At 43.0% G+C, this 17,701-nt stretch overlaps 1 protein-coding gene across 1 annotated transcript; it reads left to right on the top strand.

Annotated features, from left to right (window-relative positions):
* The first annotated feature begins 930 nt into the window (after positions 1-930).
* On the top strand, positions 931-17,072 carry LRRC40 (leucine rich repeat containing 40). Its single transcript, XM_042873248.1, has 15 exons — positions 931-1,081; positions 1,477-1,658; positions 2,232-2,305; positions 3,169-3,298; positions 3,687-3,810; positions 4,630-4,772; positions 5,538-5,710; positions 6,003-6,093; positions 7,662-7,707; positions 10,250-10,358; positions 11,209-11,316; positions 12,894-13,004; positions 13,890-13,967; positions 14,577-14,762; positions 16,380-17,072. Exons 1-15 carry the CDS (start codon positions 931-933, stop codon positions 16,483-16,485), a joined length of 1,812 nt encoding a protein of 603 aa, XP_042729182.1. The 3' UTR covers positions 16,486-17,072.
* Positions 17,073-17,701: the final 629 nt, after the last annotated feature.

The following is a 17,701-nucleotide window of genomic DNA, read 5'->3' as shown; positions in this document are numbered from 1 at the left end:
GGCCGTTCTCACTTTCCTCAAGGCACTGCTGATAGCACCGGGCCAAGAGAATCACAGAATGGTTTGGGTTGAAAGGGACCTTTAAGATTCTCCAGTTCCAATCCCCTGCTGCAGGCAGGGACACCTTCTTCTAAACCAGGCTGCTCACAGCCCCAGCCAGCCTGGCCTTCAGTGCCTGCAAGGGGCATCCACAGGCAATCTGTTCCCGTGACTGATGGCACTGCCTGGGCTGTCTGCTCTGCTAACTGCCAGGGCTGGAATGCAGAATTTTTTTGAACTCTGGGCTAAAGGGAAGAGGAAAAACAAATAGCGAGTTTCAGTAAAAGTGCCTTTTTTTTTGGAATCCTTTACGCGTATGTTTAAAATGTTTTTCTTGAGCTCAGTGAGGGAAGGTTTAGATTGGATGTCTGGGGAAGTTCTTTGCTATGAGAGTGGTGGAACAGCTGCCCAGAGAGGCTGTGATGCCCCGTCCATCCCTGGAGGTGTTCAAGGCCAGGTTGGATGGGGCCCTGGGCAGCCTGGGCTGCTATGAAATGTGGAGATTGGTGGCCCTGCATGTGTGTGTGGGGGGGGGGGCTGGAGCTTTATCATCCTTGGGGCCCCTTCCAACTCAAGCCATTCTATCACTCTATGATTTCATGATTTTTCTGGATTCGCTCCTTGCAGGGAGTTGTACAGAGCGATGAGGTCCCCCAGCCTCCCGCTCTGCAGCCTGCACAGCCGCAGCTCCATCAGCCCGGCTTTGCTCCGCGGCTCGACCCTCCTCACCGGCCGCCGTGACACCATTTCGGCGCGGCCGCTCCGGCCGGGAAATGGCGGCAGCGGGCGGGCTGTGCCCCACGCGGAGCGCCGCCAGCCCGCCGCCCCTCCGAGGAGCTCCGCCCGCTCTGCCCGCGGCGGGGCGGTGCCGGCCGGGCGCAGCGCTGCGGGATGGCGGCGGCGCGGAGGGCGCGGGCGGGGGATCCTCGCGCCGGCTTCAGGCGGGCGGCGGACGAGCAGAGCCCCGCCGTGCCGCAGGGACTGATCCGGGCCGCCCGGAAGAGCGGGCAGCTCAACCTGGCGGGCCGCGGCCTCGGCGAGGGTGAGCGTGTGGAGGCGGCGTGCTGCGGGCGGGGCTGGGGAGCCGGGGAGCCGGGGAGCCGGGCTCAGCCCGTGTCTGGCTGCCCTACGTGCCAGGCTGCTCTCTGTGGCCCGGCTGCGGGCGCTCGGCGGGCCGGCTGCTTCCTGCCTTCTTTGATATACAAAAAAAAGAAAGAAAGCGATGAATATTCCCTGCCCGCTTTCTTTTTGCTGTCGCTGGCCGATCGCTACCTTGTAATCGCTGTTTAGGAGCGCTTAGGACTGCCAGCTTCGGGAAAGCGGCTCTGTAAAAGTCGCCGTGTGTGTGTATTCTGAGAAACCGTGTATATGTCTGAGAAAACGGGCATTTGAGCGCTGTGTGGAGCGTCCGGCTGAGCCCTGTGTTTTGGCTTGCAGTGCCCCAGCACGTGTGGCGGATCAACCTGGACACCCCCGAGGAAGCCCACCAGAACCTCTCCTTCGGTGCTGCGGACCGCTGGTGGGAGCAGACGGACCTGACCAAGCTGATCCTGGCCTCCAACCAGCTGCAGTGCCTGTCTGAGGACGTCAGGCTGCTGCCCGCGCTCACTGTTCTTGATGTACGTATTGGGATCCCATATCAGTGAGGTCGTGGTCTCGCTGTATGGTATGGGACAACATAGCTTTAGATCCTTGTTTTCCATTTCCTGCAGCAGTGGATGTGTAGAAGCAGCACCAGTATATTCTCAGGACAAGGGGCTGCTCCCTGTCTCCCCTTGGTACATTGCTTTACACACAGGCAGTGGGTAATGCTGTGCAGAGAGGTCCAAGAGTCCCATCGCGAACACTGAAAGAGCTGTTGCTGCATAATGTGCTTCTGCAGATTTCATATCAAATAATTTGATCTCTCAGTGCTTACGCTCAAATAGAAACCTACAAGATTGGCAGTTAAAGTGCTGCTGTTGGTAACTGTGCAGAGGAACAGACGTGCACAGGTGTTGGTGGTGGACTGAATGGTATAGAGCAATGTACACAGGTGTTGAGAATGGACTGAATTGTACTGAAGCACATACTCAGGTGTTGCTAATGCACAGAATAATTTTGAGCATTAGTTCAACTTGGTTTGTTGCTGAGTGAGTGGAAGAAAACCTACAAAGTGCAACTCAGTAAGTATTCCAAAACTTGTTTTCCAGGTACATGATAACCAGCTGACATCTCTGCCTTCTGCTTTAGGACAATTAGAAAATCTTCAGAAACTTGATGTCAGGTACTTGTCACAAACTTAGAGCATTGATTTTCAAGGTGTGAATGAGAGATTAGTAAAACCAATTTCATTTTCAGAAAAGTTAATATCTGTTGTTTGTTTGTTTTTAATAGAGAACATGAATGCATTGAGAATTATATGTTTTAGATTGAAACTGATGGTCTGAGGTTTGTTAAGATAATTTTGACTATTACTCAAAAGTCACAGTGTTATTTGGAAGCTGAATACTGATGCTTTGAATACTCACACAAAAGCTGTATCAGCATTCATTTGCTTCAGTACAGAAGTTGTGTTTTAAAGGAATAAAAATGCTATTTTCATGAATAATATACATTGGAAATAGCTGAAGATATCATTCAGGCTGTAACTTTCATATTGTTCTGTAAGTTTGTACATGAGGGGAGAGTACATTTCTTTTTTGTCTGTGAACTGCACCATAAACAAGCATTAAATGCAGCTGGAATATTGTAGATTCAGATGTGGTTGAAAAGTATTCTTTAACAAAGAAATTTATTTTCTCTTAGGCAACAAATCCACTGTAAAGGGCTGTAATAATTGTAAGAAGGAGATTTTCTTAAGGGCGATGGTGTCCTGTGCAGCACGCCTACATGCAGGCTGCGAGGTGAAATGTTTCACAGCTGTTCTGAACAGTTGGTCTGTGCCAACAACAGAGCATCAGATGCATCTAATGCTGGCTGTGCTTCCTACTTGCTCTGTGGTCTGAAGAGTTTGCATCTCAAATGGTGTGCGTGATGCAACCCTAGTTGGGGCAGCGTGGTGTGTAGCAGAAGATTCTATACGTGGTTGTGTTCTCAAAACTTTTTAACAAGTGTTATTTGGCTTTGTTTTCCACGTTGGAATACCAGCCACAACAAGCTGAAGAGCATCCCAGAAGAGCTGCTGCAGTTGTCACATTTGAAGAGCCTTCTTCTTCAGCACAACGAGCTGAGCCACCTGCCAGATGGATTTGGGCAGCTCGTCAGTTTAGAAGAATTGGTAAATTGCAACTTCTTGAAAAACACTGATTGGTTCAGAAACATCAACCTATCTATGTTTTACTGCTAATTAAAAAAAAAAAAGTCTGAGAACCTTATTCAGTAATTCATGGAGCTTATCAGCTATTTTGTGTATGTGCTTGCAACCAGGTTTCGATTTGGATTTTCCAGATATTTTAAGAAAAATCAAGTCCCTGGTGATCTGTCCATCATGGGAGACTTATCTCTTCCATTCACATCTCTACCAGGGAAATCCTGGAGACGTCAGCAATCTAGTTTGAACATTCTGCCAGTAATTAACTTTGCAACAACAGCACCCATGGGATATTTTAAACATCTCTATTTATAACCTCTTTCTCTCTCTTTTCTTTTTTTTTTTTACTCTTCAGGATCTGTCCAACAATCATCTTACAGACATTCCAACAAGTTTTGCTTTGCTCATTAACTTGGTGCGACTCAATTTGGCTTGTAATCAACTCAGAAACCTGCCTGCAGATATCAGTGCAATGAGAAGTAAGTTAGTTTCCTTGGATTGTTAAATGTCAGGCAGCCAGTTCTGTAGTTATGTTCAGAAATACATTACACAATATTCCAGGTTATGAAAGTAGGTTCTGAAGGATTTAAAGTATTCTCAAGAGGACTAGCTTAGAATTATTTAACAAAAGAAGAAAGCTACTACAGCTCCCATGTATCAAACTTACATCCTCCTGTAGTTCGTATTATTTGACAGATGCTCAGGGGACTATTAGGAAAGTGTCAGGATTCCTGCTCTGCTGTGAAGTTATTAGCCTTAGAACTGTGACGAGTGTTTAGTGCATGTTTTGAGTGGAAAGTAAAGCATAAATAAGAGCTAGTTGAATTCACTGGTAAAGACAGGACAGCACGAACTGGTCAGCAATAGGAGTTAACTTTTGTTATGGTGATACCAAGCTTGCTGGTGTTGATGCTCACATCGATTTCAACGAGTTCTAATAGCTGTGGCAGATCTGTAGGAGCAGGTCGTAGACTGCCAGCTTTTGTCAGTGCTACAGAAATTACCTGCAGATCTTTCTGAGATGGCCTATGACATTAGACCTAACCTGCATGTTGCCTGCAGTCCTTTACTCCAAACAAGAGCTAGTATTTGGCAGTGTCACTGAAGGCATTCCAGAATGTCTTGTGAGGGAAAAATGAAAAGCAAATATGTTGCTTTCAGCAGTGCTGATGCTGACCAATTTGATTTCTTCTGAAGTTTGGATGTGACAAGATGTTTTTATGCTTACCTTAACAAAAAAAATAGGGTATCAATACTTCTGCAGAAAACTATTTCCATTTTCTTTTGTTATTCTGTAGGCCTAAGACAACTGGATTGTACAAAAAACTACCTGGAAACTGTACCTTCTGAACTGGCCAGTATGGCATCTTTGGAGCAGCTGTATCTGAGGAAAAATAAACTGCGTTCCTTGCCAGAACTTCCTTCATGCAAATTACTGAAGGCAAGGTTTGAATTGCTGGGTGCTGTAGGTGCTGTAAATGTCTTTGCAGTGAGCTTTGAGAATAGTGATTGTTAGCTCCCATACAAGTTATCGTGAATTGCTGTGATCAGAAGTTAATAAATCTGTGCGTGGAACTCTTTTTAATACATATCCTTGTGTGTTTAGTCTTACTGCCCATCTTAATCTGTCTGAACAGCATTTGGAGGACAAACAGCAATGTTCAGATTTGGAAAATAAAAAAAAGTATTTAAGGAGAAGAATGACTTAAATATTAAGTGTGATGTTGCCTGCAACAGCTGCGTTTTATCTCCATTTTATGGGAACATTTTATGAATCAATCTACACTTACTTTGTTCACTCCTGTTTTTTCTTGTAACTGGAGAAAGTGTGCATTCAAAAGAGTCACAGCCTTCAAATGTTGTGACCTTAACTTTCCTTCTGTTTATAATTGCAATTTGCCTGTCTGAGAATATCACAAGTGTGTTACTCATCGGACAGCAATGTGATGGGGCCAATTGAATGTTAATGTCACCAGGTATATAATCGATAACCAAATCCATCACAGGATGTAGAAATGTAGATAGATATGTAGATAGTTCAGCATAACTCCAAACTCTGCACTTCAGTTCCAAGCTGTTCCAGCATTTTCTAGCACAATTCTTGCTGGTATGTGAGGTTGTGTATTTGTATAGCACATCCAGCAGCAAATGTCTCTTCTGGGTTTAAAGAACCATTTGAATCTGTGAGCAATCTTTGTTTCCATAGGAGTTACATGCTGGTGAAAATCAGATTGAAATACTAAATGCAGAAGACCTGAAGCACCTGAATTCCCTGTCTGTGTTGGAACTTCGGGACAACAAGATAAAATTGGTTCCTGATGAAATCACTCTACTCCAGAAGTTGGAGCGACTTGACCTCTCTAACAATGACATCAGTAGGTAATAAAAAAATGCACGTCTGTGATGAGGCCTTCCTTGGGGCATCTGTGGGTGGCTGAGTCTATGGGTGATTTATTTCAGTAATTAAAAAAGGTCTGGACTGTAAAACGAAGGCTCCGTTTCTTAGTTTTGTCAGTGTTGCAGTCGTGCGGTGCCTTTCTTAAATGTGATGTGTTGTGTATCTTGTTAGAATCCAAGCTTCAGAATACCAGGTCTTCTGTCAGACAATTGCCAGTGCTTAGGATTTGTACTGAAGCAGCTCTTATCTGAAATGGATTGTTTCTGTTTGCAGATTGCCTTACACGCTGGGGAACCTTTCTCAGTTGAAATTCCTGGCATTAGAAGGAAATCCTTTGAGAGCCATTCGAAGAGACCTTCTGCAAGTAAGCCCATTTAGATAGTACATGAAAGCTGGTGATGTTGCAGACATCCGTTCTGCACACGGTGCAGGCACAGCATTATTAAAAGGCCCCTCCATCTGAAGTAGCTTCAGCTTCTTCATCACTGCTGTTTGTGTGATTTTGTTGCCATTCCCAGGGGCTCTGATGCGATGCGTAACGTGATGAGAACTGTGGGATAAAGCAGTCATTGCTTCACAGGACCTGTTCCTGATTTGCTGTAGATGTTGTAATATATATTACAAACGAAGCAGCAGGTATCTAGGGAAAGGATAGAGCAGCTGTCTGCTGCCTAATCCTACTGCAAGTCACAGCTCATTGCAGTGCTAGGCAAGTATTTGATGTGAAGGCTTTCCAAGATGAGCATGGATTTTTTTTCTCCTTTCCTACTTGCCTGAATTAAAGACCTTGCATTCAATTTCCAAGGAGTATTTGCTGGCAGATGTGTTTTGAGCAATGACAGTATCATGTACAGCGTTTAGTTATGGATGACCTACGAAGTGAAGGTGGGAATTACACATCAGGAACAAGTACATGGGCAGCAGGGAGGCTGGCTCACAGGGACCACTGCTGCTATAGAATTCTTTCTAATTTCTATCCCAGCAAACCCTTCTCATTGGTGGTATAGATTACTTCTTTCTTTTGCCACTGCTATAAAATAAATGTTTACAAATTCTCTAAAATATTCTCTAAAAATAAATAGCATTGAATGTCCCCTACTGAAATGGAATTCAGTAATGTATGTTGGAAATAAGGGAGAAAATGTGATCTGGTCAAGTGAACATTGTATGCACTGCAGCTTATCTTCTTCTGTCTTCTTTCTTCAGTTCTTGTCCAGTTTCACCAAATTCTCTGTGAGTGTTCCTTCCCTTCCATCCTCCACGTTTTCTTCATCCCCTCTGCATTCAGATCAGTCTTCATATAGTATAAATGTCAGCTAGAATGAGAAAAGTTCATATTTGCTGCTTCAGTTCTTATTCTAAAACATCAAAGAGAAACGTCCAATATTGTAAGGAAGTGCTAGTTTTGTCCTAAAACAAACGGGCTGGATGAGATGATAGGTAATGACTTGGAGATCGTGCAGTTACTGTGTCTGACCAGTAGAAGTTGCTGTGAGAGGATTGCCAATAAAATTTTAAGAGAATCCAGAATCCAGATCTATTTCCACGTCAAATAGTGAATTTCTTCTTCAAGAGTAATTACGCTACAGCTCTTTAGAGAAGGCTGAGTTCATTTGAAGGGTTCTTCCTTGCTCTTGGAGCTGGCCAAAGAACTTCAGATGAAAAGCTAAGAACGTGGAGCCCAAGGTAGTAACGTGGGGCTGGGAATTTTCAGCTGGAGTAAATACACAAAACTCTAAAGAAATAAGGACGTGAGCTGTTGCAAATAGGGTTTTTCCCCGGGAATTGTTGGGTAGCTTTTATAACCAGCTGTGCTATGAGCTCCGTTATGTGACCAAAATCGTTGGTCTTCATTGTCAGAACAGCGGTGTAAATGCTGGCTGGTAAATGCTTATTGACCTTCTGCTCTTTCTTTGCTGTTGTTTTTTAAAGAAAGGCACCCAGGAACTTCTGAAATACCTGAGAAGCAGAATCCAAGGTATGTTGTTTTATTGAGTTGCATCTTACAGAGAATCTCTCTAAGAAATTAAAAGTGCTGCCAGTTTCCTGCAATTACCCTGCAATAAGTTTCTTTACTCAGTGGTTTGCTCTGTATTTCTGTGCTGTTCTTTTTCTTACTCTATTGAATAATACAACATTCTTTATGGAGTGTCATCACTTAGAAACTTAGAAAAACACTAAGTGTTTTTCCCTGGTCCCTTTATGTGTTTTGAATGAAGAATTCAAGTTGTTTCTTGTTTGTTTGTTTGTTTTTCCTTTGGACATCATGGGAAATTTCCACAATGAATTCTTCATTTTCAGCTTGCTGTCTGCCTGCTGGCTTTGTCACAGTGTAGAAGTGTAGGTGATTTTGCAAAGGTAATACGTGTCACTCATTCATGTTGTAGTATGGGCAGCACAGTCCTGCGGTTCCCAGCAATTAAGCATGAGAAAGGCAGCCTCAGGGCCATGGTGGTGCCACAAACTCCACCATGTAGCTGACTATAAAAAATCCTGGGGGAGAAAGTAAGAGGTTCTTTTAAACAGAATTCAAATCCCGGCCCGTTCGTCCCTCTGTGATACAAGCCTTGACCCCCCCATTCCCTCTGGAAATAATTAAGAAGTCACAAAGCACAAATTCAGATGAAATATCTCAAGATTGATTCTCTGAACCAAACTGCTGCACTTCTCTGCAGAATCCCCTTCTGGGTTCTGAGATGTAACTTGGGCGATTTAAAAAGCAGCTAGCTGGTGATATCAGTTTCTGTAAGTGATGCAGGACTTCTGGATCCGTTGTACTAAAAGGGTTCAAAGGCTGCTGGTGTGCAGCTTTCCAGACTATTCCTTGGTCCTCTCATTCAGTGAGATCATTTGTTATTCGGTTAATTTTCTGTGGTTTGGGGTGGGGGTTTTTTTTGTGTTTGTTTCTCTTTTGTTGTTTTTCACTTCATTCCATATTTTCTGAAGTATTGCAGATGACACCATTTTTTGATGATATAAGAAACTGGCTGTCAAAGTCTAAGCAACTTGCAGGTGGAGGAGAGCAAATCTTTTCAAAACAGGATTTTCTTTTACCTTTAGAAATCTTTCTTTTTTTTAGATTTTAAGACATGAAATAGGGAAGATGACTGAGTTCACTGGACATGTTAAATATATGGCATGGAAATAATTATGCTGCACTTAAATGCAAAAAAATGCTTAACCTTTTAATTTGGAGCTCTTGATGATACATATAGGAAAATTGAATTGAGAATGGTATGTGTGACTTGTGAGTGGGCTTTCTCTCCATCTGCCAGAGGATGGCAGCATTAATTGGATTACTGCAGTGTGTAAAATTGCTCTGAAGTGCCCATGCAAATCTGACGTATTATTAACTTTGCAAAAATGAGTTGGATGCTTGAGTACATGCTTTAGTGCTCATCTGCTGACCTGTTGCAGGTTTTATATTTGGGGGTGACAAAACAAGCTAAGGTCTTGCATGGATCTTAGTGTTTGTGGTTTTATTGTGCCTTTTTGAGCATTTAAGGGGAGCTGAACCAGGAGCAGCAACAGACTTACGTGTGCAGAGGCTGAAGTTGAACAAGTGCCACTAACCTTGTTGGCCTTAATGAAAGAATTCCTAGTTGGGCATGGGGGCAAGTTGGTAGGCTTTAGTTCATGAATGCTGCTGAATTTCTTGTAGCATTCTTCTTTTAGTGGCAGTTGGATTTATCATATGTTTGGGCTTCTAGCTAAGCTTCACCCAGGGAGGTGGTGGAGTCGCCATCCCTGGCAGTGTTCAAGAGGCGCCTGGATGAAGAGCTACGAGAGATGGTTTAGTAGCTTGTGGTACTGATAGGAATGGGAGGGTGGTTGGACTGGATGATCTTGCAGGTCGTTTCCAACCTTGCAATTCTGTGATTCACCATTCTGAAGTGCCCACGAGCTCCTAGGGGACAGTGCCACAGCCTGGCTGTGCACAACAAGGTTTTTCATTTCTGAGCTCTTCAGAGCAGCCGCCGAGTTTTCCATGTGTGTTGGAGGGCGTAATCAGAAGGAGCTCTACAGAGGGGGGCATTGTGAAGGGTTTTATAAATATTAACGGTTTAACTATAGTTGTGGTCAGCTTGGCTGTTCTGGAAGTAGTTGAATAGAAAAGTTGACGTGGATCACTTCTTGCCCATCTTACTGTCCATCACTGTCTCTAGCTCCCTGCCCCTTGAGGTGACTGCCTGATGTAACAGCTAGCACGACAGCTGTGTTGGTGTGTGACCTATCTTTTTCACAATCCAAGTCAGCTCTTCCCTCTGCCTCCATAAACAAACAAACAAAAAAGAACCAGCCCACAAACAACCCAAATCTGGAAACTGAACTACAAAAGCCCCTTGCTAGAAAGACCTTGACATAATATTAATCTGATTATATGCAATCAATGCAGAAGGCAGGAAGAGTCAAAACGAGCAAGCACAGGTAACGAGGGACACTACAGCTCTCCTCCTAGGCTGTTGAGGGCACGTCTGACTGCAGGCTGTAGTTGTGTGACTGCTACGTGTTCCTTCCAGATGACACAACCAGCCCCAGCGAGGAGCCTCCTGTGACAGCCATGACTCTCCCAAGTGAGTCCAGGATTAACATGCATGCCATAACTACCCTCAAATTACTGGAATTTAGGTATGTGGTTTGAAATATTGCCTGTTTCAAAAGCTGGAATAAAGCTTTCCTGTGTTTTTTTTTATTAGCTTAACGATAGATACCAGACTGTCTGCAGATTCTGAGGTGTATTTTGCACTTAAACTCTGGGTGTTCAGGAGTAGGCAGATTTGAATTACAGCTCATCTCTTTTTTTCAATACAACTTTTCATAGTACCATTCCTTTTAATTCACTGAAATCCTTGATCCTTTCAGGTGCTTTTTTTTTTACATTTCCTTAGTAACAGTAAGTCTCAAAACATCCCACAAGAGGTACATTATCAGTTTGTTCTTATATTAACTAATAGTTTAACTTGTTAGGTTAGGAAAGGGTGAGAAAACCACATTTGCTGAGAACTGCCAGATAAAATGCAAGTCCTGCAAAGAACTGGGATGCAGAAAGGACATGACTGCAGTGAAAGGGTTGGGATGGCTTTAGTCACCATAAACGTTCAGAAGGTCAAAATCCAGTGCTTACATGAGCTGCACATCACTGTGGGGGAACGTTTTCTGAACTGAGGAGGAAACCTGTTGAACACCTATCTGCTGCACATCTGACCCAAGATACAGCATTTGTGCTGAGGCAGTGACCTAATTCAGCTCTTAGTGAATGCTCTTAAGCCAGGTAGCAGATGAGCTGTCAGGGTGGAATGACGTTACTGCCTCGGTGACGTGGGGCAGTGATCAGCTTTCTCATTAACAGTCCTGTGAGGACGTCAGTTTGTAGGTACATATGTATCTATTGTGCTGCTCATTGTTTCCTCAAAGATGTCCTGTTAGTAAATAAGAGATGATTAACTTGTTGCTGAGCTCAGTGCTTTTCCCTGTGCAGTGAGAAGCAGGCGGCTGTGATCCCTGATGACGTGTTCAATGCGGTCGGAAGCAATCCTGTCACCAGTGTCAACTTCAGCAAGAATCAGCTGACTGCCATTCCTCCAAGGTACTTCTGTAGAGATCATTCTTTACATGCTGCTTTTTTTCTGTTTTGTTTCTCAGCATCTTGTGTTGGTTTTAGTAAGTTTGTTTTCCCAGTTGAGGATATTTACACTTTTCTTCTGTATGTCTGCAAACACGCACAGAGGACATAGCAGGGATGCTGAATAATGCTGGCATTTCTTGTGTGAGTGACACGCAGGAGGGTCCATTCATCTGCATGAGGATCTCAGTACAGTGAGGCTTGGCTATATGCAGCAGTGCTTCCATTGTACATTGTCGTTTGTACTGCACTATTAAGCATTATCTAAATGAGTAAGGGCAGACTGCAGTGTGACTTCTCATCATAATCAAGTGGTGTATTTAACTGCAGTCTAGTATTGTTTTCTCTCTAAAGTGGTCCTCTTGTTTGAAGATAATACATGTGTAAACTATGAGATGATAGCTTTGTGCTAGAGAAGAGGTCCTTCTAGGAGTCACTTTCTTCAGATAGCTTTTTTTTTTTTAAGGAAGCCTGAACAATTTCCATGCTCTTTTGCTTGATAGGCATTGTCCCATCACATAGCATTGGACATTTTTGCACTTGTTGCTTTATCTCAAGGAAGAGCTTTCTGTTGACAGCAAAGGCAACAAATGCTGGTGCTGTGCAGGGAGGAGGCTCACTGCATTCAGTAACCTAAGAGCATCATGAGCACTCATTTTTAAAAATGCCACTGTATTTGTGGGGGTGACATTTTAATTCTGGGACACAAATGTGCTGAACAATTAGCCTTTAGCACGTAGAACTTGGCGAGGCGCTGTCTCTCATAGAAGAAAGTCTCTTGTTGGTACAGTTTAGTGAAGGAATGTTGGGCCTTCCATGCTTGTTTGTTCTGTTAGAGGCTCCTCTGCACAGCAGGGAGGAAGGTGTAGGTATGGTGTGCTGCTGGGTGCCAAGGAGTGCAGTAATAGTCCAGATGGGAGAGGTGGATATTTGGTTTGTTTAAGTGCCTTTTGCTTCTAGTGTTACAACAGAGGTTCTTTTACAGAGATTCAGCAACTAACTTTTTGAGCTTTTAAATACTTTACATCAAAGCATCTTGATACAGTATTCCTTTCACAGGATGCAGTGAAGACTGTGTTTCCTGCAATTTGTAATAGCAGAAGTGTGGAACAGAAACAAAAAAATGGTACAAAAGAAGCAGTCTCTTTCTGTTCAACTGCATGAAGAAGATGGATAGTGTTTTTGTTGAGACATTCACAGGAGGTGGCAGTGATGGTCATTCGTGCCATAATTTCTGAAATCTTTCTTAACTGCATTTAAGAAAGTAGGTCTTTGTAGCAAAACTTACTCTCCTAATCTGTGAGAGGAAATTTACCCTTCTACGAGTAAAGTGATTCTGAGCTTTGTTTTTACATCAAGTGTAAGACTCCAGGACAGGCAGTTTTCACAGGTGAAGTTTCCACTCTCAAAATGGCTTCTGAATGCCAAGAGCTGTAAGAAGTTCCTTGATCTGTAGACTTCTAGAATAAAACAGATTTTTTAGTAACTTGGAATGCAAACCTGGGCTTCCATAGTAAAAGTATATTCATGTTGGGTTTCAGGATCGTGGAGCTGAAAGACTCAGTTTGTGATGTCGACTTTGGCTTCAATAAAATCTCTTCTGTTTCCTTGGAGCTGTGCACGCTTCATAAATTGACACATTTGGATATCAGGTTTGTGATGAGTGTTGGACTTCCTTTCCCAGTGACTCGTTTTCATGCCTCTTTAAACCAGCCATCTGTTGCAGTGGAATAGCAGTACTGAAATAATGTTTCATTTCCCAAAAGGGCTCCCTGCCAGCTGAATGACCGGCAGATCTGAAATAGCAAGTGGCCTCAATTTAGGCATGGGTTAGAGAGAAACACACAAAAAAGCGGGCAAGCTCTAAGGCTTGCTGTGGTGAAAGGTCTTGTGTCAGTCATTAAAAACTTCTCAGAGGTGTTAAAAGGATATTTAGAAACAAAACAGAAAGCAATTCTGGGAGTATATCTGGGAAGAATTACAGTGAAGGTATCAACTCTGGTATTCTACCTGGAGCTGGAGCATCTTTCAATGAATGATTTTCCTGTAATGACTCTTTATGTAGCACTCAAGGGGTGCCTCGTTTGTCCTTACAAACCTTCCTTCTATGTAAGAAGCTTCTGAATGGCTTCCTGTTGTGGAAAGTGCTGCAGTAACAGTGGCCATAAATGAGTTTGTTGGAGCCAATGGATTTCAGACTCAATGAATTTTCAAGAGGTGTGGAGTTATCTCAGCAATTGACCTTGGCACCAACGTGGGACTATTTCCTGAACTTCCCTGTGGGACCCAAGTAGCTGAACTGCCAAGCATGTTTCTGGAAGTGTTTGGGAATCCTTAGAGAACAGGCTTTATGTTTCCTTACTGGTAAACATGGGAGTACAAACTTGGTTTGCCATCTTGATCCATTTATGAAGTAAATGAGTGGTCTGAAAGAGCTTGTTAGCACCAGCAAACCTGGGTGTTCTTTTTCTGTGAATTCGTAACTAAAACTTCTCTTAGAAGTTGGTCATTATTCTTTGTCTTAATTTGATACACAGAAATAATGTTTTGACGTCTTTACCTGAAGAAATGGAGGCACTGACAAGACTACAAGTAATAAATCTATCTTTTAATAGGTGAGCAACTATTCCAGTTTTTTTCAATAACAATAAAAATAATTTTATGTAATTTTAATGTGAAGTAAAATGAGAAAGGGCTTCAGCTAGCTGTGAGCTTACAACAGTTGAAGGGAATGTGCATCTTTACACAGTAGTGGTATATTTTTGGAGTTTTCTATCACACGTTTTGGAGAGAGACAGTAGAAGCTGGTTTAAAAAGGATTAAACAGACCTGTGAGCAGTGTAACAGAAGTGGATGCCAGCAGGAGCGCCCTGTTGCACCCATAATACATCAGTTCCAGATGATGGGAAAAGCAGCAGGAGAGTGGTGTCCCTGAGCAGTCCTGCAGTTGCTCACACTGCTCTCTTCTTCGCACTGCAGTCACTTTCTGTGTGACACGAGCTGGCATTCACAGTTGTAAAATGGGTGGTCTTGGCTGCAGTTCTGTTGCAGGTGCTGAGCTGTCACGGTGCAGATTCCACCCAGCTTTTTGGCTTCGTGCAAAATAATCAGGTTAAACAGCAGCACATGTAAATATTTACTTCCATAAACAGTGCTGAAGCACTGTCCCGTTTTAAAGGTTTATCAATTGCCCTATTGCTGACTTTTCTCTCTTCCTTCTGAAGATTTAAAGTGTTTCCCAGTGTCCTTTACCGCATCCCCACACTGGAGACCATCCTGCTCAGTAACAACCAGGTGGGGGCTGTAGACCCTCTGCAGCTGAAGAAGATGGAGCAGCTCGGGACGCTGGACCTCCAGAATAATGACCTTCTCCAGGTGCCACCAGAACTTGGGAACTGTGAAACTCTGAGGTGTGTATTTTAAGTGAGGACTTGTGTTGTAAAAACATATTCTGCCTGGTTTCTTCAAGGCGTGTTTTGTCAGAGGGTAAGGCAGTGATTTTCTTGTAAGTCTCAATGCACGAAATGGTCTCTCTTACCATCTGTAAAACAGTGCAGTTCCTTCCATCGTTTCTCAGGACTGTAGAAAATTGGAGGAGTTGTTTCAGGATTTAAAACTAAAATGACAGAGTAATACGGAAACGTACCTGGAAAACCAGATGCCCAGAAATTTGTTGCAGTGTTTCTGAAAGTGGAATTTAACTGTAAGGATCAACATTTGGTAGAGTCCAGCTTTAGTTTTGTATTTTCTGGAAGGTATGTGTTCCTGGCTCAGCTTCTTAGATGGCTGCTCTTTGCAGTAAGAGCTGTCTTGGCATTAGGACCGCCCCTCCTGTGGGCATTTTTCTGCTCTCTGCCAAAACTGATTTGCTAGAAGGTTAGCAACTTCAGTCACTAAAATTATTTCAGATTTTACCCTTAAAGTGTCCATTTTAAGGCCCAGCAGAAAATTAAGAACAGAAGTGGTAATATTTGAAGAGGAGATTGCTTTCATTAATGAAGACACGAAAAGTCATCAGGGATCTTAAAATATAAAATAAATTCAGGCATATTTATTAGCAGAACTTGATGCACACTATGTAATATCTTGTGACAGTCTGCATTTGGAGAATATACCAAACACCTAGTGCTAATTGCTGAGTTCTCAGCAGCTTTGACCACTCGGCTCTCCAGGTAGGAACATCAGCTGTATACATTCACTGCTTACTGGCTATGGATGAGAAAGCAGAAGAATGAAGGAAAATGCTAGGATTTCTAAAAGAAGTATGCAGAATGAAATGGGCAGGTTGTGTTGGTTGGTGTAGTTTAATGTTAAAGCCGAGGACAGTTCTGGTGGCTGTGTGTATTACACACTGCAGAGCCTGCTGGCCAGGTGGGTGAGCCACAGCCCTGGGTGCCAGTAAGTATGTTTGGCTCCTTACCTGTGTAAGGCTGCTATAAAAGAGCAAATAGTAATGCTTGTTAAAGAGCCATGACTGTCAGTATTCTTATGTGACATACCTCAAAGACAGCTAAGCTTAACTAGTTCTGTCATGTCAGAAATAACAAATCATGTGGTAATGTGGTTTTCCCCTGTAAAGTATATTTTCTTGCTGGTCTTTAAATATGCAGAATAAAACAGCCCCCCCTGAACACACACAGGCAAAAAGCCTCCACGGCAATTTAGAGTGCAAAGTGAGCTAGCAGCCAAGCTAGAACGTAGAGGCTGCAGTGTAACTGTTCTTCATTCTTACTGTGCAATTCATGCACTTCAGCAGCTCTTTTTCTCACTCTGTATTTCGGCAAAGACTTGCTTAAGAAGAGGGGGGGGGGGTGTGCCACCAATAGTCAATTAGCATAAATTAGAATTCAGCTGTCTCTAAAGAAGGTATGTTAGCATGAATTAAGGTAGCAAAATTAAAATTGTTCTGGAAGAACAAAAGAGGACTTAAGAATTTCACAAGATTCTTACCCCTGTATGCAGTGTGTGAATGTGCTGCAAGAGGGAAAAGCCTGTGTACAAATAACTGCACGTCTCTGTCTTTCCAGGACACTTCTTTTAGAAGGAAATCCATTCCGCACTCCCCGGGCAGCCATTCTGGCAAAAGGAACGGCTGCAGTGCTGGAGTACCTGAGAAGCAGGATCCCTACTTGATGGGCTGTTTCCCTGTACACTTCTGAATGGAAAGCAGAGTATCAGCCTGTCTGATGCATTGCATCCCTTCCTCGTTGTTTGTAAGCTGTTGGTCTGGCCTGGGCCATAAAGCATTCATAATACTATCCTTAGTTTGCACGTTAAGAAATGATTCAGCAACAAAATATTTCCCACTCAAGGCTGCATGTCTCAGGAGCGCATTTCAAAACACCACAATCTATGTTTACACTTTTTGTACGAAAGAATGCAGCTGAAAGCTGTGTTTGGTAATAGAGACAGTGTTTTTCTACAGTTAAGCCATTTTTTTTTTAAGGATTGTAATCACCAAAGTAATTGAACAAACGGGGGAAATAAGCTTTTTGATTCTTGTATGCCTGTTTTACAATCTTCTGCAGGGTGTTTGATCTCTCTTCACCTCTGCCTCAAACCACTGGTTGCTGGTCTGTACCTGGAAAATGCCCGAACCTTTAAGCATGATGAATACGGTGTGCAATGTTCTGCAGACTGTGTGCATGTCCTGCGTGAACGTGAGCAGAACGTGGCTGGTGTTGGTGGCTGCACTGAAACAATAAATGTTTGCTGTTGGATATATGTTTTGTTTCTAAATCTTTGTGCTGTCATTGAAGTTTTTTAGCCAGTAACAATACAGACATTCAGCTTTTTTATTTAAATGCACTTCAACATCATGAAAATGATCTCAATTAAAAGAGTAACGCAGGGTGGACATTAACAATATGAAAGGAAGAGTTACTTGATGTTACTCTGTGACTATGATTCGTTGCTTCTCACAGGCCTATGGACATGGAATGGAAGCAGATACCATGTGGATTTCCACTGCTAAGATTTTTTTGTTTGTTGGCTTCTTTTACACTGCACCGAGTGCTTTTGCTGTGTGGGTACTGTGTAGGTGCTGCAGTTGGGGTCTCTGTGAGTGAGAACTGATTGCAAACCCTTCACTTTGCAATCTGAAATGAAATTTAGAAAAAAAAAAAGCTTTAAACTAAAAGACGTCTTTGCATCTAGGAACAGAACTGTACCTCATTCTTCCATTCCATGTATGAAAGCAAGCTGACACAAAATAGGTATGCTGTGTGTTTTTTATCAAGTAAAACGTATGGAATGAAAGAATTTTCATTTCCTCTGCCTGTTCTTGCTGTAACGCAGAAAAGTGTAATATGGCTTAGAGTTGAACACCACTGGTTTTGTGTGTGACCAG

Source organism: Lagopus leucura, unplaced genomic scaffold (assembly GCF_019238085.1).
Source record: "Lagopus leucura isolate 7727_CA_CO unplaced genomic scaffold, USGS_WTPT01 Super-Scaffold_100009, whole genome shotgun sequence".
In the NCBI taxonomy this organism is placed as follows: Eukaryota; Metazoa; Chordata; class Aves; order Galliformes; family Phasianidae; genus Lagopus; species Lagopus leucura.
Note: the sequence above shows the minus strand (reverse complement) of the source record. Positions and strands in the feature narration are given on the sequence as shown.

Bases quoted from the DNA above. Each gene is read 5' to 3' on its own strand.
- LRRC40 (XM_042873248.1), top strand. From the start codon at position 931: ATGGCGGCGGCGCGGAGGGCGCGGGCGGGGGATCCTCGCGCCGGCTTC. The intron at 4,773-5,537 runs GCAAGGTTTGAA...TTGTTTCCATAG, and splicing joins CTTCATGCAAATTACTGAAG to GAGTTACATGCTGGTGAAAA. The intron at 13,005-13,889 runs GTTTGTGATGAG...TTTGATACACAG, and splicing joins TTGACACATTTGGATATCAG to AAATAATGTTTTGACGTCTT.